Source organism: Aotus nancymaae, unplaced genomic scaffold (assembly GCF_030222135.1).
Source record: "Aotus nancymaae isolate 86718 unplaced genomic scaffold, 86718_ANA_hifiasm-v0.15.2.pri h1tg000006l, whole genome shotgun sequence".
Classification (NCBI taxonomy): domain Eukaryota; kingdom Metazoa; phylum Chordata; class Mammalia; order Primates; family Aotidae; genus Aotus; species Aotus nancymaae.
In genome coordinates, this window is record NW_026988417.1 from 19,719,997 (window position 1) to 19,745,014 (window position 25,018).

The following is a 25,018-nucleotide window of genomic DNA, read 5'->3' on the forward strand; positions in this document are numbered from 1 at the left end:
CTGACATGCCCTGTTTTACTAAAAAGTTTTTGTCAATCCTTGAACCTCTGATCCCACTATTGATAACTGCAGCCACCAACTGGCACAAAGTGGCCTCAAAAATGTATTTTGTGTAGCCCAAACATAAGTGGTCAGACTGTTTGAAATATTTTAATTAGTTGCCACCATGTCAACATTAGAAAGATTGATCTAAAACTTTTTATTTCTAGATTCCCTTGGAAAAATCTGATTGTTTAACAGGCCCTCCCTTACAGCAGGTCAGCGGTCCATTGGAGCTAGACATTAGCTGCCACAAGAGAGACTGTGATTGCTAGATTACCATGTTCTTCACTTTCCCCAACTGTCTGCTTTCTTCCATCTCTCTTGCCTATCATTGCATATTTTTGCACGTGGCCTGCTTCTCTCATTTCTGTTCTCTGCCCAGCCTCTGTAGGCAAGTGAACGTGCAACCCCTAATTCAAATGCTTGTCCGGTATCAATTTTATCCACCTGGACCACTGATGCTGTCTTTCTCCTACCTCCTTCAGAGGAATTTGCCTTCTTTAGTCATCACACTTCAGTGTGTACCTTCAGTCTCTCCCAGTGTTAGAATTACTTTCCATGTCCACACTTCGCGTGTACACCCTGGGATAACTTCTACCACTTTCTTATCACAACCAAATTTTTCTGAAGGGTGAAGGAAGCTCACATCTTAGCCTTATTGTTTTTGTAACTTGTCCAATTCATCTCCCCTGGTGGACTGTATGCTGTATTGGGACAGGATTTATGCCTGATTTATTTTTATAATACTCCATGTTACCATAAAATAATTGCAATTCAGGAAATATTTGATGAATGAATGAGTAGTAGTGGTGGTAGTAGTGGTAGAAATGATCAATAATAATAATAATAAAACTAACAATGTTGCATTGGGGAAAAAGTAGGAAAAATTTGGACCAAGCAAGGATGATATTTATTTTCACCATAACTCTCTTCACCACACATATTCCTGGATCTGCTACCTCAAGAAACCATGATAGCTGCCACCCAGCAGTAAACAAAGGCTAATATATGCTACTGCAACTAAAAACCATTAGAATGGATTAATCTTTTAACACAGTGCTACAGCATGTTACTTCATCCCCACCTGATGCAAGTACCAAATATAGATGAGCTCTTTCTGCTCGAGTTTCAGCAGTGGCTGATGTCCATGATAAATAATAGTTATCAGAACTCTGTTCCAAGGCCTGAAAGGAATGATTTTGTATTGTTGCTATGAGAATTCAGTAAGAGAATATTAATCCAAATACATTCACTGACTCATGGACACTAATTACATATAATGCCTCTCTATGGAAATGTAATTGGGCAAATTTTCCAACTATAACTGTCCCGTGTTTATTTCTTAACCAATATCATAGACATGCATGCACAAGGTACATAAATTAGAATGTAAATAGTCAAAGATGCTATGAATTAAGCCAGAAATTTATAGCAAATGTTGAATAAAACTCAATGTACAGTAATATGTTAAATTATGAAAATTATTCATCAACTTGTCTATAGAGTAGGGCATTCTCTATGCCATCTCTACCAGGTCTTTCATAAGCATAGTACAAGATGTTTTCTCTATGTTGATATATAAAATGATCAATCAATTTTTGTATCTAAAAATTCTAACTTTTCTTTTTAATTCTACAGCACTCTCAACAATAACAACATTACTAGACTTTCTGTGGCAAGTTTCAACCATATGCCTAAACTTAGGACTTTGTAAGTAGTCACAATATAAGTAAAGGTCATATTAATCAACTGAAGCTTCCTCTTAAACAGCATGTTCAGTAAGAAAAGGATGGGACCACTAGTTTACAAGATAAACAAGGAAAACTCAACTTTGTAAAAGACTAGATATGATATTTATGGAAATGAGCTATTATTCTGGAAACTGGAAAGATTTAACTGATATGCATTATGGGAACTTTGGAGTTAAAAAAAAAAACAACGTTTACTTTGAGCTATTGTGGAGGTCACATTTCATTAAGAAATGGAAGACTCCTTGATTGGCTGTCAGAAATGATAAATGGGAAATCTTTATGATTTTATTACTGTACTGCAAGCAGACCTAATAAAGCTAAACTGGTTCTCCAACATTCCTTATAATGTGAAATTATAGCATCACCCTCTAGTGCTTCTATAATTAAGGTTGTGTCAGCATTTATATTTAAAAGTATCTTTTTGGGGGTTGCAGATGAACATTAAGATATTTTTGTTCTAATAGAGTATTGACTGCAGCTATTTCTTTTTTCTTGAAGAAAAAGTCATCCTTAAAGTCCAGAGTAGGCTTTAAAATCCTTAAAGCCCAGGGTGGACTCTAAGTTATAGAATTTCAGAGATAAATCTCATTTGAACTGAATTTCAGAATCACCTTGACCTAAATAATATATTACATATAACATGAAGGACATGATTGGAAACAAAACCAAAGCATCAGACTTCTTGGAAAAAAAAGTGTTTTTAAGTTGAGTAAAAATATTTTGATTAGATTATCAAAATACTCCTCATTTTCTGATGGCTTGTAACTGAAAAATATTAATTTTTTTAATAAAAATTTTAATTACCAGCTTTTGAATGAATTAGGCAATACCAATTTTAATATTTTTTTATACTGAAATCTAACTGTATGTAATAACACATCATTATAATGTCCTTGGAATATTATTTAGCAAAATAAAAGACTTCTACAAGTATAAAGACATAGCTAAATTTTGTATTCTTGGGGCTATCAGATTGAGACTAATCTGACTGAATTAACAGCCCAGTTCACTCAAAACTATAATTTCCCATTAACTTCAGGTAATTTTTTAAAAAGAAATTGATCAAGTTTTCAATCTTTGCGAAAATAAAGACAATGAAACTGTGAAAACATTCATCTGAATTTTTGACAGTGTCCCTTATTTTCTTATATAAATCCATGAGTTTGTCTTACTCATCAGGTTTTTCAACTTTTACATTCTTTTCTCATTTCAAATATGTGCACACCGAATTGGAATTTTTGTAATGTGCTTGGTTTAGATGGAAATTTATAGAGTACAAGGATATGGAATGTGCCTCTGTGGCTTCCAAAGGACAGAACTTCAACTTCCAAGCAAACTGAACCAGAGGTCACCCATCTTTCCCAAAATGTAGCTTTTTGTTCTGTGGTATGCCTTCTAGTTTTGAAGCAAACAATGTGTTTCTTATCTACTGGCTCAAGGAGAATGTAAAGCAGCCATTTAACTTTAAATTCCTTTGCTTTGGTTGGCTCATTATTCTGTAGTATCATTGCTACTTAAAAATTTCATTTTTATAGTCTAATTATCTTTCTGGACTGAGTTCCATGTTTTAATATCCATTACTGTTATTGGGTTAGAATTGAACACATCAGCTTAAAAGGACTAAAATGGTATTACTGTGTCATAGATGGTTCTGGGAATGGTGCTTTGATTTATAGCTTTGGATGTCCTTTTCTTTAGTTTGAGAAAACATAAAAGCCAGTTTGAAGTCATTTACCTAATTTAGTGGATACATTTGTCTGATATTTTATTAATGGAGAAGTGCTATTTGCCACTTGGAAGCAATCCATGATCTTGTGTGGAACCTGCCAACATAGAGCGACTCATTTAATTCCTTCACTCCCAGCCATTTGTGCCTTTTAATTTCAGTCCCTGCCCTGAGGATAGGTTTCCAGTAGCCAAAGGAGCTAATCCCTTTTCTGTGATTAAACAACAAAAGAAGGAAATCAGAATAACGATGTGAAAAGTGTTTTAAAGTAAATTATTATTCCGTCTTGTTCAGCAAAAAATGAAAGTGACCTGCAGAAAAGGTTTAGCCAGTGGTTTCTATAGAGACTCATAAGGGTAGGACTTACTGATATTTCAAACTGGGAGCTACAACTTTTACTAACTTGCCCCTTGCCCTGTCTCCCCACTCTCCCACCCCACCACCATTGGCTCTCAGGATGTTGGAACCATGGCACAATTTGCATTGGACTTATTTTTTTCTCTTTCCTCTTTTAAATGAACATAAGTGAAATATGTTCATTTAAAACATAATTTTATGGACATATTCAAGCTTCTATAAATTGCTTAGCTCAGACTAAATGAAGAGAGACTTGATTCTGTGATTGTACATCAGTTTAATTTTTAGGAAAACTAGTTATATTGGAATTTGCATAGATTTATCTACTTCTCTGTTAAGAAATAAAGGCGTATATTATTATTAATGAAATAATGACTTTCTGTTTTCTTACTTTACACTTCTTTTTTCTCATGTAGTCGACTCCATTCAAACAACCTGTATTGTGACTGCCACCTGGCCTGGCTCTCCGACTGGCTTCGCCAAAGACCCAGGGTTGGTCTATACACTCAGTGTATGGGCCCCTCCCACCTGAGAGGCCATAATGTAGCTGAGGTTCAAAAACGAGAATTTGTCTGCAGTGGTAAGGGAGAAAGAAGAGTGATGTTTTTGTTATTATTGTATGCTGTTATGTAACAGAATATGAGGGCTGCATGTGCCAAAGGTTTCAGTGTCATTCACTAATGTGCAATTGTGCACTAATCACTCTATGGAGATCCTCTTTTTCAGTGAAAATATGTTCTGAGACCTTATATTGGTTGGGAAGTACTGGTTACTTGTATCTAAATTATGATAAAACACTTTTCAGTTTTCACTCCGGGGAAATACAGAAAATCGTTAAATGATGTTAAGTAACAACTTATAGCTAGTTTTATGTTAACAACTGAAAAAAAGTGATTAGGTAATCCTGGATCCCTGCTATGAAATTCAAAGTGTTCAAAGTGCAATTCGGCCATAATTGCAAAGTAACAAAATACCTTTCATGCGTACATGTATACTAATGGTTCAGTTTTACTTAAAACAATTAAATGACCGACTTTAGTAACAAAATTATGAAAATGAAAATAAGACATAAGACTGGGTGTGGTGACTCACGGCTGTAATCCCAGTACTTTAGGAGGCAGAGGCAGGTGGATCACCTGGGGTCAGGAGTTCCAGACCAGCCTGGCCAACAAGGCGAAACCCCGTCTCTACTAAAAATACAAAACTTAGCTGGGCATGGTGGTGCATGCCTGTAATCCCAGCTACTTGGGAGACTAAGTAGGAGAATCACTTGAACCCAGAGACAAAGGTTTCAGTGAGCCAAGATCACACCAGTACACTTCAACATGGGTGACAAGAGAGAAACTCCATCTCAAAAAATAAAAAATAAGAAATAGAAATATCAATCAATAGCTAATGTTTACTGAGTTTTTTAATGTGCATAAGCACCAACCTATTTCACATATATTTACCTCACTTCACCTCCTTCATAACAACTGTATGAGAAATGTAGTATTATCTCTATATTTGGAGGTTGAAATGCTGTGAAAAAGAATACCTTGCTGAAGTTTACATAGTTTAGTCCAAGGAACTCAAGCAAGATGGTTTGATTACAACACTACACACACACACACACACACACACACCCATATTGATACATAGTATCTTATTTATATATATATGGTTGGTTCTGTGTCAGCTTCAGAAGTGTCTGTTTAAAATGCAACAAACAAAATTTTAAGAAAAATATAATGCATTGTAAGTAGTTAACAGATTTTTAAAGGCAGGGCAGGAAGACATTGCTAGTCTTGATGCTATTACATGGTTATCTTTTAGATTTTTGTATATATTTTTTCACATTTTATAACCTAAGCAAAATTTTCCTATAATATCATGGAATGTTTTCAATATGTCTGATTGCTTTTTTAAAAAATTAAATAATGAAGTGACTAACAGTTCGTTACTAACCACTTTTTTCTTTCTTCACTTTTTCCTTTCTGTTTTCTAGATGAGGAAGAAGGCAAGTTCACATTTCTTTTTTAGACTGAGGGTATTTTTGTAATTTAAGAGCTTGTTTAGAGGGATAGGATTAGCAGCTGGCTTGCAGCCTTTCCTGGCATCACCACCACCAGAGCCTTTTCCCAGCAGGTTGGAGAGGGCAGGCCCCACAGTCTTCCAGAAACCATGCATTTCCGGATAATTATTTAGTACAACTATGCTGATAGTCTGTTCACTTTCAACCATTAATGTCTCATTTAAAAATTGTTCTAAATACTGAGTTATAAAAGTACATCTTTTATACATAAAAGAAGGGAGCTACTTATACTAAAATTCTAAATTACTTGAAGCCCCAAAAAGAATCATTTTTATTAGCAATAACAGAATGACTTTATACAAATTATTATTATAATTTCAGAGAAATTGGTAATTTTGAACCTATCAGACATCAAATTCTGGATTATCTAATTTTTCTCCACATTTATTAGCGTATGATTATTTAATTTGAGCAACAATATCTTCTGATGGAAGTATTACTGTTTTGTTTTCTTTTTGAAAAGAAATCACAAAGTAAACAAATCCACATGAATTTGATAAGGACCAAGCCCTATTTACGCTCATTAGGAATGAATATAAATAAGTCTGGCATTGCTGGGTTTTTTTTGAAATTGGAGTAGTTTTGAATATAATTCTGATTTTGAAACTGAATTTAGCTTTTCTCACAATAGTTTTAAAAATTAGCCGTTTTATGACCAGTTTTTAAAATGTCATTTACTTTCTCTCATTTGCTTTATTGACCTGAATATATAAATGCATGCCTTCTAAAATATATTTTAGAAATAAAGCACCCTTTTATGATCAGATATTTAAAGAGATTTATTTCTGTGAAATGCTTTGTTACTTGAGCTAAGTCTGTATGTTTCACAATTGTAATATTCAGGAGGAAATATGTCATTGCTGTTTATTTCTTTTTTAGGTCACAAATCATTTATGGCTCCTTCTTGTAGCGTTTTGCACTGCCCTGCCGCCTGTACCTGTAGCAACAATATCGTAGACTGTCGTGGGAAAGGTCTCACTGAGATCCCCACAAATCTTCCAGAGACCATCACAGAAATGTATGTGCCTGAAATTCTTTCTTATCTCTCCACCTCCCTCCCCAGTGAACCAAACTTTGATTTTCTTTGGGAAATTCTGGGTTTATCAAAGGCACATCTGATCAATTGGCTTAGACAAATGTTCCCTTCAGAAGTGTATTGATTCTTACTCTGTTTGTTTAAAAAACATACCATGTTAAAGTGGCTGTCATGTTTTTTCTTGCACAGATAGAATTCCTAAAAAGGAATGCCTTTTTAGGAAAAACAAGACAAGCAGGATTGTTTAGACCTGGTTCCACCCGTTGGGGCTGAACATCTATGGTTGTCCATGTCTCAGTTTGGAGCAGTAGGAGTATAGAAAGGGATCAAGCTGGGGTTAGTAAACAACACAGAAACAGTACGGTTAGGCGATTCTCTGCCTTTTTGGGAGCTCATGTTTTAAAATGCAGTTTCACTATTTTATTTGAATTGATCGTTTAATGCAAAGTGTTAAAAGGATCATATTATAAAGACAAATGTAAAGATTTTTTATATAGTGCATGTTTTAGCCTACTTAAAGCAATGTCTACCTCCATTAAAAGTTAAATTCTTATGACAAAGTACAGCACACATGTTTTGTTTTGGGGGTTTTTATTATTATACTTTAAGTTCTGGGATACACGTGTAGAACTCATAGGTTTGTTACATAGGTATACACGTGCTGTGGTGGTTTGCTGCACCTATCAACCTGTCATCTATGTTAGATATTTCTCCTAATGCTACCCTACTCCCCTACCCACCATCCCCTGACACGCCCCAGTGTGTTATGTTCCCCTCCCTGTGTCCATGTGTTCTCACTGTTTAGCTCCCACTTATGAGTGAGACGATGCAGTCTTTCGTTTTCTGTTTTACCTTGCTGAGAATGATGGTTTCCAGCTAGGATGAAAGTGCACACATATTTTGTGTGCAGCTGCTGAATGCATTTCTATGTGCTCACCAAGTATAAGTCATGTGGATGAAACAAGGTCACATAAGATATAAAATGGAATGCTTTTGCAGTCTTGAAAAGTAAGCACTAGAGAAAAGCATTACCTCAATATTCATTAAGAAAACCCCTCGTAACCATCCAACCCATTATATTATTATTTTATAGGCTAATTCTTTTTTTTTTTTTTTTTTTTTTTTGAGATGGAGTCTCACATTATCACCGAGGCTGGAGTGCAATGGCACAATCTCGGTTCACTTTAACCTCCATCTCCTGGGTTCACACAATTCTCCTGCCTCAGCCTCCATCCTCCAGAGTAACTGGGATTGCAGGCACACACCACGGCACCCTGCTAATTGTTTGTAGTTTTAGTAGAGATGGGGTTTCACTATGTTGGCCAGACTGGTCTCGAACTCTTGACCTGGTGATCTGCCCACCTCAGCCTCCCAAAGTGCTGGGATTACAGGTGTGAGCCACCACGCCCAGCTATTTTATAGGCCAATTCTAAATTGTAACTAAATTAAATTATCTTGGATTTTTTTTTGGTTAAAATAATTGGCATAACTTCTTAGAATAAGCCTATGTAGTAGACCAAAAAGTTGTTTTTTTAAAAAAATCTCATTTTTAACCATTTTATTTAATTACAATAAAGTAACTTGTCTAATATACCTTATATGAAAATAATCTTAGTTCACAGGACCCACTGCCGTTAATTTAAAGTATCTACCATGTGCAAAGTGTGCCTAGAGCTTTGCAGTTTAAGAAATGAACCTCTGCAGGAATTCTAGTTTCTGGAAATTTGACACTGAATAACGTATACACGTAATAATATCGTTCTCATCAAAATTTTAATTGATAGAACATTACCTTACCTCTAGAGGACATCTTTAAGTATTTTTTGGCTGAACCTTGAAAGAAGAATAAGTTATAACTTGGGAAGAGAAAGGTGACATTCCTGAAAAAGAAACATTGACAGCAAAGAACAGAGGTGGCAGTGGGCATTGTTTGAGAGATTATAGTTGAACCTAATTAGAATAATAGGTTAATGCTGAGGCATCATGAAAAATAATGCCCTAAAGAATACATCTCCATCTAATTTTTTTTTTTTTTTTGAGATGGGGTTTCACTCTTGTTGCTCAGGCTGGAGTGCAATGGCACGATCTTGGCTCATATCAACTTCCACCTCCTGGGTTGAAGTGATTCTTTTGCCTCAGCCTCCTGAGTAGCTGGGATTACAGGCATGCACCACCACACCCAGCTAATTTTTTTGTATTTTCTGTAGAGATGGAGTTTCTCCATGTTGGTCAGGCTGGTCTCAAATTCCCAATCTCAGGTGATCCGCCTGCCTTGGCCTCCCAAAGTGCTGGGATTACAGGCGTGAGCCACCACGCCCAGCCGTCTCCATCTAATTTTAAAAGTACAGATCACTGAAAACCTTGAAGCTTGGTCAGAAGATATTAGATGTGATAAAGTAGAGAGTAGAATAACATAGTAAATTTTCTCATAAGGGAACTGTATAGTCATCTATGCAGGCACAAACATGTATTAAATAACCACTTACTATCTAAAAGCACCATGAATTTTCCAGAGATCTTCCAACAAGTGATTAGCCAATGTGACATGCAAATTGAAAACTATTATATGAGGTACACAGTGAAAAACATAATAAGAGATGAACACAACAAACGCAAGGTATTACAAAGGGCATAAAGTTGAGGGCAAGGTACGATGGTTAACTAGAGCCAGAAAGTTTTAGTTGGAACCCCAGGTTTACCTATCATTTCTATTTGTGAGACCATGGACAAGTTACATATCCTCTGAGAACCTGTATCCTCGTCTAAAACTAAGGGTGGTTGTCAGTTTGACATGAAATAATTAACACACACAGCTGTGTGTGCTTAGCATATAGTAATCATTTCATAATTAATAACTCAAGCATGGAAGCCTTTGTGTAGAAATAAGACTAAGCTAGGCCTTGAAAGATAGGTAGTGAATGAAACTGCAGAGATGAGGACAAGGCTTTCAGAAGTAATCTAACATCATGAGCCAGGCAGTAGAAATGAAAGTACAAGATGTGATCAAATAGGAATTCAGCTTGGGTGATATTTGATATATGAGATAGTACCAGAAAATAAGTTGTAAATATAATTGGAGTCAATTCATGGGTGGTCATGTTGATATAAGGATCTTGGACTTTATTTGGAATGCATTTGAACATAGGAGTTTTAATCTGATTTTTCTAGAATAGTCTGATGACTGTGTCCAAGTGATTTGACGAAAGGAGAGATTACAAGGCAGGAGGCCTCTTAGGAGGCTATTTCTTTGGTCCAATGGAGATGTCAGAAGAGCAGAAGTTAGTAACAGTAGGAATGGTGATGTGGAAAGAGCTGTGATAGCAAATGCAGGAACAGAATTCACAGGATTTGGGATTTGATGAGATAAAGGAGTAATGGAGAAAAATAAACCAAAGACTGTGCCAGAGTTTCAAGTATGAGGGATGGAGAGGTTGTGGTTATATCATTGCGTATAAGAAGGTGATGAGGAGGACCAAAACTGGGACGGAAGATGACAGTGAACTCAATTTGTGAAGTATTTAAGGACCAGTGATACATTTAGAAGTACTAAAATAATACGGACTATAATAATGTTGGAGCAAGCAAGATAAGGACTCCAGGCAAAGATTTTGGAGTAATTAACATAATAAAAAACAGTCACTGTATAAAGCCATCAACTGGCTGATGAAAAGGAGAGTAAGATAGGAGAAGCTCAAGAACCTAAATAAAAACAGCAGAGGGCTCTAATAGGTAAGGGAGGAAGAGACTTCTAGGAAAAATGATCTCCAGAGGCAATATTTGCTGCCAGTTAACCAAGCTGGGGTCTGAGAGAAGGTCTTGGAATTTGACCTACATATTGTTCTTAGAGGGTTCCATTTTGATAGTGTGGTAGGTCAATAAACCACCTTTCAGAGTGTTAAGAAAAGGAGTCTTGATTAATATTCGAGAGAGTAGGTAAGCTGCAGTTTAAGGAGTTTGGCTGAGAAAGGATTTTTTGAAAAAGACAATTGTTGCTCTGTAACGGACAAATTTGGATTAATTCTAAGATGCAGAAACCTGCCATCATTGGAAAGTCAGAAAGAAAGAGTGAGTTTAGAGAGAAACAAGAGTGTGAGAGTTAAATAAGATAGTTGTGGGAGCAAGATCAATCTGGACACAGGAGAGAATTGATCAAATCCAGATCATAGGGAAGGGGAACCAAAAGCTGTTACAGGTTGATAAAAGGAGAAGAGTAAGATGGAGACATAACATATTGAAAGCAGTATGAAACATTTAAAATGGTTTTCTTATGTAGTCTATTTTATTTCTTATCATAGTGATTTTCTTCTGCTTTGTATGCTCTATAAATTTTGTGTAATGATGGAATTTACTTGGGTTGAAGTTATACTAAATAATATGCCCCATGGACTTTGCCTATATTGAGAAGTTGGTGTATCAGGTAAAGCTACAATAAATTGAATTTATGAGGAGAGATGTGAAACCGCTGGTGAATTTTACTTCCCTGATTATTACATTATCAGCTTTATCAGCAGAGCATCTGGTAATAAATAATATTGATCCTCAACTCAACAAAATAATTCCATTTTCATTCATTACAGTGGCATAACTTACTAGCTTAGTAATTTCTCTCTTTTATTACCCTTATTTTTTCTAAGAACAAAGAACATCACTAAGATTATTAAATGTAAAAGTATCTTTATAGGTGGCAGGTTTTTATTCCATGATGAACTGAAAATTATGAACTCCCCCCATTTTATTCAAATATTTTTTAATATCTGAATTTTACCATAAATTGTCAGTGGAATTTCTTTATTGCAAGTTATAAGATATTTCATTCAATAATTTTGGCTTCATTTCCTACTGTGTGATATGTCTTTATTCTTACAACTGCCTCATAATATATTTCTAACAAAAAGAACATATATATGTGCCATATAGGAGTGAACAACTGCCTGTAAATCTAAGTAAAAAATAATGATGCACTTTTTCTACTTTGTGTTTCCTACTACAAATTCGTACTTCTGCTGTTTGCTAACACAATTATTTGCTAAGCTATAGAAGGAAAATATTCCTTTAAAGTCAGATTAGAATAATTTGGAGAAGGAATAATAGAAAGAGACTAACATTTATTGAGAACCTGCAATGTTGGAATGCAGTTGGATTGCAATGTTGGCTTATACACATTTGATCTTCTCATTGATCTATAATGGGGATATTTATGAAATTAAATAAAATAGTAAAACTAATGCAGAAGTGTATGTCAGATAAAGGCTGGTGGTTTCCTCCAACAGGCCTCATTATACTGATCCTTTTACCATAACGCAGGATTTCCCTTCTTGTTTATATGCTAGAGTCTGCTTTTGACTGCCCCTACTCATCATATTTTGTAATTATATAGTATTGTGTGTTCATTTTTAAATATATATCTCCCCTACTAAAGTAAACGTTCTGTGAAGGCAGGAACCAGTTCTGTTCTTATCACTACTGAATACCCAGCAAAAAAAAAAATCTAGTACCTTGGCACATAATTGGCACTTGATAAATATTTATTGGGTGAATGGATAGATTAAAAATTAATCAAACATTAAAGCAGGTTTGTCTCTGAAAAGATGAAGCTGTATTAACCAGACTTAATAAATAGAACCAGAGGAGCAGCCTGTTGTCTTCCTGTAGACAAATTGGTACTTTTAAAGCATAAAATCAGCAAGAGAAAAAGTAAATGAATAGAATTTTTAATAGCATGGGCTAAAATGGATCTAGAATACTAAAAATTCATTAAATTTCCCTGTTCTGCTTATTGATTTGGAATTCCACTCTTTAAACATTTCTGAGATCTTTTCTTTTCTATTCTCAGCTGATGAACCCAGCATTTAATAGGTACCCTATTATGGAGATATATTAATTTAATAATCTTATAGATGTCTTAGACATCTTTCTGTACAGTCATATTCCCTCTCTAATGAAGCCTATAGACCTTTAACTCAAGTCTTTCAAAGTCTGACAACTTTGTTGTTTAAAAAAAAAAAAACTTAAAAAAATAACAGGCTCAAAAAACTTAGAAATTTTATAAAAACTTCAATTGTGAAGTGGCTAAAATGGCTTCAATCATACATTTCCTTGACTCTCAAGCCCAAGTTATAACGGAGGTAGGCATAGCTTGGTCTTTTTGGAATATCATAAAAAGAAAAATTTTTTAAATCATGAAGAGAGAATGATTGATACTCTGACAAAAAGGACAAGAGAAACTTTAAGAAACTTACCTGTGAAGAGAACTTAGAATGAACAGAGAGAAAGACAAAGCATTAAGATACAGGATTGTTTGCAAAACTGAGAGCTGCTTAATACTACTTTATATCTGTAACTACTATAATGTCATTTTTCCTATTCTCTGTTAAATGTTCTCTTATTTCCCTGAATCTTGTCTGTGAAGCACTTATCACAGTTTAATTTGTTATTTGGAATAATGGAAAACTCTCCTATTACGATCTCGATGAGAGCAGATCATGTCTATTTCCCTCACCATTTCTGCCCCAATACCTAGCATACTGTGGGTGGGGAAGACAGTGTTGGGAGCAGGGAAGAAGATCTTGGACACACAATCTGGAGACCTTTCAAGCTTCCATTCTTCAAGCAAAAAATTTTTTTGAATGTGACAAAGTAATGTGGACTAATGAAGAAAATATAGAGGGAGAAAAGTAGAATGTATACCATATGATAAACTTAGCTGTAAAAGGGAAAGCTGTTAGCTGCCTTAGGGTCATCCCAGCACTTTTCTGCTTTGAACTCTGCTAGTTGAAAACCCTGTTCTTCAATAGATGCAAAGCCTCCTTCGAGTATGTACATGATCTAGCTTATGGCAACAGGATAATTAATAGGAAGTTGATTCTGACTGTATCAAATCCTCAGAATTAATTACTTAGATCACCTTTTGAGGTATAAAATTTTGAATGCTATGTGATAGATTGCTATAAAGTTGATATCTAGTTCTTTTCAATCTATTTATAGACTTTCTGTATTGCCTTTTCAAACCATTATACGGAAATTTCATGAATCACGGAGAATATTTAGTAAGAACATAAGTTGTAACAATTTGGTTTATCGTGTTTGCTCCTACATCCTCCTGCCTTTACTCTTGGCTGCCTCTTTCAGAGCTCCAGCTCCATCCGTGTTACTGGAGAGGACATGATTTCATTCATTTTTCTGGCTGTATAGTCTTCCATGTCGTGTATGTTGCACATTTTCTTTATTCAATCAATTGTTGATGGACGCTTAGGTTGGTTCCATGACTTTGCTATTGTGAGTAATACCACGATAAACATATGAGTGAAGGTGTCTTATATTATGATTTCTTTTCCTTTGGGTAGATACCTGGTAGTGGGATTGATAGGTCAGATAATACTTTTATTTTTAGTTGATTGAGAAATCTCTGTACTGTTTTCCATAGAGATTGAAATTGAACCAATTTACATTCCTACCAACAGTGATTAAACATTCCCTTTTCTCTGCATCCACACCATCATCTTACACAAGTCAGAATGGCTATTATTAACAATTGCTATTATTTCTCTGATGATTAGTGATGTTGAGCATTTTTTTATGTTTGTTGGTTATTTACATGTTTTCTTTTAAGAAATAATTGCTCATGTCCTTTTCCCACATTTTTGTTTGTTTTTTCTTGTTGAGTTGTTTGAGTTCCTTGTAGATTCTGGGTTTAGTTCTTTGTTGCAGGCATAAATTGCAAATGTAGTTTTTAAGATGTCTTTTTCTGTTCATTTCTGTTTAGATAACTGCCTCCCATATATGCTTAACTCTTTTCACATGCTATTTCTGCATTTGTCCTACTCAAAATTTTGAATCTTTAATTCATTAAATAATACTCAATTTTGAATCCACATATTTTAAAGTCATCTGATTTTTAAATGTAAAGATATGGAAGTTAGATTTGGTCAACTTGCCGTTAGCCTGTTATGTACTGGCTGATTTAAATTACAAGTACTCATGAAATCAAGTATGGATTTTTAATTGTTTAATATGTACTTAGTAATATTTCAACTATTAGAATATCTATCATGCTGTGTAATGGTTAGTATTTTAATTTTGCTAAATGTTAAATAATACAATATACCCTGACTAATATTTTTACAGCACATATAGATAAACTTGACTACTGTTCAGACAATATTGATAAAATAAGTAAGGCAAATGATACCATGTTTAAATGTAACATGGTATGACAGAAACAAATACTCAATATTCTGAGTTTGTGTTGCTAAATAACAAATAGGATGGTAATTTTAAAGTGCAGTTGTTTTCACTTTGAAAGAATTTCATTATTTCATTGTGAAAATATTTTAAAACATAAATATATTCAACTTAAGGATAATAAAATGCAATGGAAAATAGGCAAAATTTAGAAAATGTTAGAAAAGTTAAAATTCGAGCAATTCTACTTTAGTTCAGAATTTTATTAGAGCATTTTTAACACACCGAGCATTTGTTACCATTTTGCAGTTTTATACTTTTCTGATATTATTACTGCTTCAAACTCACCCACAAATTAGCTAGCCTACAGCATTACTTTGGCTTCACATTTTATGTTTTTATAACTTAGTGCTTTTCAGGCAAACTAATATGAAAATACTTTCAATATTTATGTCTGTTAGAAATATAGATGAAATGGTACTTTTTAAAAGTATATTGTATCATACATATTAAAAACCTTTTGTATGATAAAAAATTTTTCAAACATTTTAGTTTGTTTCACTTAATTCCCATGGAAACACTATGTAGGAAGCTGCATAGCTACCTACTCCTTATAGCAACTTTGATAGCTCCATAGCAAAATAGTGTAAAATAAATTAGGTAAAATACATCTTCTAAAGGTTAGTAAAATCTTTTTAATTTTTTTGTAGTGTAGAAAATAGTCGTGTTATTTTTTAAAATGAAAACCTGGTTTGAGATAAGAAGCTGTCACTCCAATGTAGGCAATTAGAATTGTGTTTTCAAATTTTGTTCTAGATCCTCACAATAGCAGAAACTACCTAGGTATTTCCTATGTAGTATGAAAGTACTAGGTTTCCACTATCAGATATAACGTGCCTAGAAATGTCACTAAATAAACAATCCTAGGGTTAAACAAGTCAATATTATTTTATCTCTGATTCTGTACTAAAATATATGGTTAGAAAAACAAAATACAAGGATTCCTCTCTGGATTATTTTTGTGTGAGTTTAGTAGTCATAATGTCATTTTATATAAATCAATTATTTATGTAAATATCATTCATTATTTTTATTCCCTTGTGTTTTTGGATTATGTTTTCTTTTGGATATATTTTCTCAAGTTTGCATATTATGATTTTATCAGATGAGCCCAGAAAAAGGGAAAATATTTTAGCTTCCTACAGACATGGAGCACCTCGTTACCCAGCATACAAAACAGTGTTCCACAGAACAAGCTTCTCCTGTTAATTTTTTACTGTTTACTTATTTATTTGTTTATTTTGAGTTGAGGTCTCACTCTGTCACCTATACTGGAGAGCAGTGGTGTGATCTCGGATCACTGCAGCCTCCACCTCCAGTGCTCAAGCAATCCTCCCACCTCAACCTCCCATGTAGCTGGGACTACATGTGCATGCCACCACACAGGGCTAATTTTTTGTCTTTTTGGTAGAGATGGGATTTCACCTTGTTGCTGAGGGCTGGTCTTGAGCTCCTGAGCTCAAGAAATCTGCCTGCCTTGGCCTCCCAAAGTGCTGAGATTACAGATCTGACCCACTATACCTGGTAGCTTCTCATGTTAATTCTTAGTTATCTGTAGCCACACTCATTGTACTCCTTATAGCAATTTTGATAGCTCCATAGCAAAATAGTGTAAAATAAATTATGTAAAATAAATTATATAAAATACATTTATAGATGAAACCATACTTGTAGTTCCACAGGCCATTATTGAGTTTACTACTAATCATTTGAGTGTTTGCATCTTTATTTCGGTAAAATTCCTAATTGTATATGCATATCTTGAGTAGTCTCTAATTGTCATTGAAGGAATGATAGAACAGAAAGAATTCTACTATTGAAATAATAGTAGAAAAATTATCTTCAAAAGGCTTCATATAGTCACTATGTGCAGAGAAACCATTGTCATGAAGACTTTGTATTCATGATAAGAAAATTCTTCATTTGTATTCATTTTTTACAACTTATTTCTTTCTTGTACCTAATTTCCCAGAAAGTTATTTGGGTAACATGCATGTTATACATACATATACTCATACACACAAATGCTGTACATGTGTTTTTGTTAAATTGTGTGATAATTTAAGCAGAAAACTATGTGATACCTTTCTCAAGAGAAAAATGTAGAAGATGGAATCAAACTTTTGTAATATTAGTTGAGTAGGAAAAATGAATATAGTAACCTTATAAACAAATTGGAGAAAAATAAATACTAAAATAAGTGCAGAGATTAAAATGATAAGGACAGACAGAAACTCAACTAGTTTCTCTTAAAATGTCCAAGGAATCTGATTAGTACTATTTCAACACAAAAAGGACATGTAGAAAAGTAGTATTTTAAAAATGTACGACTATATACTCGACAAACACTTCTGAGTGCTTGCTCTGCGTCAGGCATTATGGATGAAAGGGGACAGTTCCAATCTTTAAAATGTTTACAGTACAGAGAATTGAAGATTTCCACAAACAGAATTTTAAAAATGATATAAGTAGTAAAATATATGTACACAGAAAACAAAAAGGGAGGACTACCTTGGTCTGCCTTGGAGAATCAAATAATCTTCAGGAATTAGGATGTGTTTTGCAGGCAGTGAAATTGAGGGCTTTTTTTAGACATAAGAAGCAGCATGTGCAAAGTCCCAGGATAATGATAAAGTAGTGTGTTTCTGGAAAAATTAAAATTTGCAGTTTTTAGAATATAAAGTGGATGCCAAATCTGGAAGAAGAGATGTCCTGATGACAATAGAATATGAGGGAAATTTTCTAGCAAGGTAGTAGCATAGTAGGTTCCTTTTTTTTTTTTTTTTTTTTGAGATGAAGTCTCGCACTGTTGACTAGGCTGGAGTGTGCAATGGCATGATCTTGGCTCACTGCAACCTCTGACTCCCGAGTTAAAGTGATTCTCCTGCCTCAGCCTCCTGAGTAGCTGGGATTACAGGTGCTCGCCATCATGCAGGCTAATTTTTTTGTATTTTTAGTAGAGATGGGGTTTTACTGTGTTGATGAGGCTGGTCTCGAACTTCTGACCTCGTGATCCGCCTGCCTCGGCCTCCCAAAGTGCTGGGATTACAAGTGTGAGCCACAGATTAGATTTCTTTGATAGAAGAATCACTCTAACATGGAGTGGAGGGTGGTCTGAAGGAAAGGAGCCCACTGAGAATGCAACAGCAACAAATTCTGTAAGGGATAATGAAGGCACACCTAGCAGCAGATAGCGATGGGAAGTTATTTTAAGAGGTGGCTCTAGGGCTCATGCAGTTGATTCCCCTAAAACTTCTATGGGAAAAAAAATGGAGGCCCCCTCAAATGTCAAATAAGACTGGTGTAGACTCTAACATAAGAATGAAGACACCTGGGGCATAGTCACAATGTTATTTATTCTCATAATTAGTAAAAGTGTCATTTGCATTTTAGCAATTATGTTATAGATTGATGGTTAATCAGCTGGAAAGACAGGTGACAAATTATATAGTTCATATTTACTAGTGATCAGCGTTATTTAAACTTTAGGGAAAAGATGATGGATAATGTGGAGAATAACTCAGTGCAGGAGTGGAGAATAATGAAAACTACTGTCTGCTTATTGAATAATACTGTTAAACAAATGATACAGAAAGATGATTTTTGAAATGTTTTTAAAACTAAAATGATTAGCAAGCGGGAGAGTTAACTCAGTGCCTAAGTCATAGTAAGTGTCTAAAATTTTTAGTTATTAATGAGAAATAAAACAACAAAACCTCTAAGCATTTTTCTTTCTCGGGTTGATTTTTAAAATCATACATGAAAACATGATAGTGACATAGTCTATCCCACTGAAATCTTTGGGCCATATGCCTAAGTGCATTTTTTTCCTGAGTCTACACCATTTGGTTGCATATATTGAATATATCTTTGTATTTGAATATATGTCCTTGTGAATACATGCATGAAAATTTTAACACTCATTCAGAAGGTGCACACACACATATTTTTGTCTTACTTTAAATGCTTAAAGACCAAATGGAAAATGAGGCATTTCTCTACTATAAAAACATCAATTGAACTTACACTCAGGGGAACGTATTTTAGAATGGCGTCACAAAATGTAAAATAAAATTTAAAAATGAATACTTTTGAGGAATAAGTAATCCCAAAGCAGAAATTGCTAAGAACAATTAGTATGGACACAATCCTAAGACAAAAATTCTAGCTATATGCAAAATAAATTACTCTAGAGGCCAATATTCACTAAGCTGCTGAAGATATTTATTAATTTCCAAAGTTCTGGAGACCGCAGTTACAAAACAAATAATTCTATAGACTAAAATATGTTAGAGCATTTTATGTAGGAATATATGAAAGATTTAATGTCATGATTTACTGTTAAAGTTGGAAGTAACATCCCAAAAATAGAAAGTACTTACTTAACAATTATATGTAATAGGCAAGATAATCCTTAATATCAAAGGAAAGGAATATTATCTTTCTCCTTTTCAAATGATGGCCCAATCTTACCTATGAGGAGAGTGTGTTGGCTACAGTGGACAATTTGTGATTCAGAAGCTGCAGTCATTCTGCTTCCCCTCCCCTTACCCCATTAAGACTATGCGTGGCAGCTGTTTTTGCCATTTATGTTAAAAGCAGATGGAGAAAATGCAAAGAACTGTCAGTTTTATTGCCATGTATAATCAGCATCTGGGCTGTGTGTTACAGACACAATCAATCCAAACACATATTTTACTAGGTATTATAAAAACATTTTTGTGTTTCTAAGGCAGTCCCCAAATTACAGATAGTGCTAAATTTTAATCCTGTTGATCACAGAGATTGCAACCAGTTATATTTTTTCAGCTTCAATGTGAATGACGTATGTGTGAATGTGTTTAATATACAGTTACTGAGTTATCTTCAAACTGGACTGCTAATTTGTTTGAAAACTTGATGCAGAACCATATATATTTATTTCACACTAAAAATCAAATCACGTGAGATTTATATATACAATATTTATTTAATTATTTATATAATGTATGTATGGGGGTGTGGGGGGGTATGACTATACGGTAGTCCCCCCTCATCCACAGTTTTGATCTCCATGATTTCAATTACCCATGGTGAACCTCAGTCTGAAAATATTACAGTATTTTGAGAAAGAGACCACATTCATATAACTTTTATTATGATATATTATTATAACTATATTTTATTGTTAGTTATTGTTAATCTCTTCAATTAAACTTGATCATAGGCATGTATGTTTATATAGGCATGTATGTTACATAGGGGGAAAAAGCAATGTATATAGGGTTCAGTACAGTCTGCAGTTTCAGACATTCAGGAGATCTTGGAATGTATCCCCTGTGGATAAGGGGAGACTACTGTATATGCTGTAGATTTTTTATTATTTAATATATTGTGCTATATATTATATTTTTTATTGTGTGTATATATACATATTTTATTATTTCACTATTTTCGTATAAGAAATGAAATACCATATTTTTTTCTACGTCTCATGTAATTTTTAGAAAACATTTATGGTAAGTTCTATACTTCCCATTTTTCAGGAAGAGAAACTGAGACACAGAGAAAGAAAATAGCTTTTGTAAGGTCAACAGAGCTAATCAGCAGCAGATCCAGAATTTAGTCCAAGTCTATATAAGTGCAAAGCTCATACTTTAATCACTAAATGTCACCCCTTGAAAAATTCTGTATGTCTATAAAGTATAGAAATATCTGTTGAGGAAGGCTGTTTAAGATTTGGCATGTGGATGTTATTTTATATAGTTTGTCAAAATAACACTATTTTAAGACATTGAAAATAATGTCTAAGAATTGAATGCTAGAGCGCTGAAAGTGTCATTTAAAGTGCTAATACTGTTTAATGTCTTGTTAATGTCTTTAGAACTAGTCTTTTAATTGCCCAGTCATACACACTGCATGTTGTCTACTGATGTAAGATCTGCTCACTGAAAACCACTAGAGTATTTTATGTGTTACAGAGCCCATCAGTCCACAAGTGGCGGAATTAGACTTCATTGGGCTTTAAAGATACCTGCCCATAACTGACATGTTCTAAGGGTCTTGTGTATTAAAGCAGATGGATATTTCATGATTTTTTATTTTCTATATTCTTTGAAATAGACACCAGAAAGTGTTATATATTGTTTGTAGTTCATTCTTTAGGAACCTAAAGGCATGAAGACATGTATAATGAAGTAGCAGTAATTAGAGAGCAAAAGAAAAAAAATGTCGATGCGAGGACAGAATGGAGAGAAGTCTTTTATTGGATAAACACACTTTTGAGTTATTTTTATTGATGCAATTAGAAAAGTGTCTTCTTCTCATATTGAGCATGTAACTAAAATTTCCTTCTATGTTTGAAAGAGTGGTAACAGCCATTGCTTTGGTTTCATGTGCGTATGTATGTAAACACACAAACACATATAGTGATAGAATGTTATGCAATCATCTACATAAATTATGTGGGGAGAAAAGGTGCTGGTGCCTTTTATGTGGAAAATTCTTTCTTGTAATATGTGGTTTACAGTATTTTCTTCCTCTATTCACTTTGTAAATCTATTTTTACTTTGAAACCCACGATTCTGAATTTTCTCTGAAGGACTGTTTGAAAATCTCTTAATTATGGTGGATTTTATCCATGGCATGCAAATATATCTTAGCCATTATACGATCTATTTTTGTAATCCTGGAATGTTGTTAATTAGGTTCTTTATGGAACAATGGATTCAAATTTGCACTCTATAAAATTCAGCTGCTTCTATGCTATTAAAGCACAGATTACAGGACAGCAATACTAGAAAATGTAAATTTTATTTGCCCTTTCTTTTCACCTCAACCTAAAAACTATAGTATTTCTCTCCTTCATTTTTTATAATCTGATTTAAATATCTTTTCCTCTTTTTGTAGGACAAAGGACATCATTTGAAATGTGTGTTGGTTTTAGTTTATCAAATATATTCTAAAGTTCTTACAATGAAAAAGAAAACCCTTTTGTTCTACAGACCCAAAAGTTTACAATAAGCACAAATTAGTTTATTGTCTGTCCACTAAAGGAGACACAAAAGACATTTTGCAATATATTAAAATTTATTGTTTGACATCTGTCCATGGTAGAATACTTTTCTGCTTGAGAATCTGTCCCTCTGAATGAAGGATGCCATTATGTTTTGCTTTCATGTACTGCTGAGACAGTGCAATAAAAACCAATTAGCTGCTGAGTTAGTGTAAATAACAACTTAAACTCTGCTTCAAATACTTTTTTGGGAGCAAGATTGAAAATAAACAGATAAATGAATAAAAGTAAACAAATCCATGTTACATGTCCTGGTACATGTCATTGTACATGTAAATCCAATAGTGTGCAATGTGAAGATCAAGTCATGGCACATAACAGTAACAAATGATACATGCAGCATCACTCTAATATGTCTGAAGTATTATTTTTGCATATAAAAATATAATACCATTTCATCATGGCTCCTCTTTGTTTTATAACTTTTTGAACATGCATTTTCACAAAACAAAGGCCTAATTTACTTTATATTTTGGGGTTTTTTTTTTGCTACAATCAGTGAAATTAGTTGTAGATTAATTACAGAAATTATCATAACATATATTTGAGTGTCATTAGAAAAATTAGTGATCTTTAAGAGTACTCTAGTTTGAGACTTTAAAATAATAAATGAATTTTAAAATATCCAAGGAAAATCTTTAGTTATATTAAATTATAGAATTAGTTTGGCCACATTTGTGAGTTAAGGTTATTGACATTTCAGAAGTCTCTATGCTGCATATAGCATAAAAAAATACTTATACTGGAGAAATTGTTTTGAAATCTAACTGCAAAATTAGATTGTTTATCAATAAAACTTTCACAAATGTATGAACATGTCTGCTTTGTGATAATCATTGAATTCTAGTCATATAGCATAATATTTTATACAGAGTAGACATTAAACATTTATAGGGTGAATTAATGAATGAGTTAATGATTACTGGTTTCTTTAGATTATTTCCAAGAACCTGAAATAATATCTATGAAATGTAGTTTACGAACTAGCTTTGCATTACTGTTAAAAGAAATCTACTAGTCACTAAGAATTATTAATTTTTTTCTCATCATAGCATTATGTTATCGTGAGCAAATCTTTAAGACATTGAAATGATATTTAATTGGCCAGGATATGAAGAGTCTTCTAACCAATCAATATTATTCCATCTATAGCTCATTTTCTCCGTATTTTTATTGATTACATTTTAAACTTAAAATTTTACTATAAGAATGAATAAAGGCCAAAATGAGATTTTTTTTTAACCATCAGTCAAAACATTCTAATCAATAAAGTAACAGGCAAATGATTTAAATGTCCTTTACTACATTTAGAGCTTTTGAAAAAAAATTCCCTTTCTTAAGACCTAGATAAATAATACAGATGAAAAATTCACATTTCCTTCAGACAGTTTATTTACTTTCTACTGGAATAAATCTGCCTATTAGGAGCCAAGAACCCAGTGAGCAGGGATACGTGAAAATGAATAGAATACAGTGAAATAGGAACAGAGGAGTTAAGAGGATGTCCTTGGGTATATAGGAAAAGGCGAAACTCATTATACCTAAGAAAATAAGGAAAGAATTTAAAAGGAAGCCATGCTTTCATTGTCTTAAAATAACTAAGCATTATTAATATTAATACCGGTATAAAAGTATCACTAACATGCATGTCCAAAAAAAAAGAATTAAGGAAATGGGATGTGTTTCAACAATGGAATATTATGAAGACATTAAAAGTAATGTCTTCTAAAATGTTTAATGATATGGGAATGCATGTATGATATGATATTAAGTATAAAGACAATACACCCAATTCTATATGCAGTAATACCTCAATTATATAAAATAAATGTGTAAGCAAAAAAAACAGTAAAATAAAACTTACTGATCTGAGTAGTGCATTATGGATTTAGGTTTTTAAACATATTTTTACATTTTCCAAGTACAGTAAGCACCAAAGAGATAGAATGTCTCATCAAAGGGAAAAAGGAGTGTTGGTAATTTCAAATGCTATAGTGAATTCAAGAGCAGTGAAAACTGAGGAAACCTATTGAATGGTGAAATAAAGAGGTCAGAGAGTGAACCCTGATACTATTGAAGAAAAACCAAAGCCATGGCCCTGTGAGAAGGGCTTTGAAATCAGAAAAGACCAAAATTTGACAATTTGATTTAATGTCCTAGGGATAATTCGTTTGTTTTGAGTTTATTTTCATTAAATGTTACATGTGTGTGTTGCTGTGTGTGCTAAAGTATTACCAACAATCAATAAAAATGAATTAATGTATATGACACATATATGGTCAATATGTTGTCATTATATTTATATATATTTACATATATACACATATGTATATATACATACATATATACACATAATATATATGCATATTTTTTTCAAATCCAGGCAGGAAGTGGAGTTCATGCTAGGTGGGCTTTATTTTCCTATTGAAAATGAACTCTATTTTTCTATTGAGAAACAAGGGATTTAATACAGAGAATGGACTAAACAGTTGCAGGAAGGTAATAGAGAAAAAACTACCACCACCCCAGGGCTACAAAGAAGAAGAAGAAGGTGGTATTTTACAAAATTAGGAGGTGGCCCCAGCAGAAACCAAAATTAGGAAGGAGACGAGACCACTGCCGTGGGCATCCCGAGACAGAGAAGGGAAGAAATACCCTGACTTCTTTTCCACCCCAGCCCTTCACCACCCTACCAGTGTCTGTCATTGGCAAATCTCACAGTAGCCTGTTGGCAAGT

At 33.7% G+C, this 25,018-nt stretch overlaps 1 protein-coding gene across 2 annotated transcripts in view; it reads left to right on the forward strand.

Annotated features, from left to right (window-relative positions):
* SLIT2 (slit guidance ligand 2) overlaps positions 1–25,018 on the forward strand; it is a 376,642-nt gene that overhangs the window by 235,120 nt on the left and 116,504 nt on the right. For both annotated transcript variants that reach the window (XM_012472405.3, XM_012472408.3), the window contains exons 7-9: positions 1,681–1,752; positions 4,293–4,456; positions 6,830–6,968. In XM_012472405.3, coding sequence (XP_012327828.2) covers positions 1,681–1,752; positions 4,293–4,456; positions 6,830–6,968 — 375 coding nt within the window. The remainder of the gene's footprint in view (positions 1–1,680; positions 1,753–4,292; positions 4,457–6,829; positions 6,969–25,018) is intronic.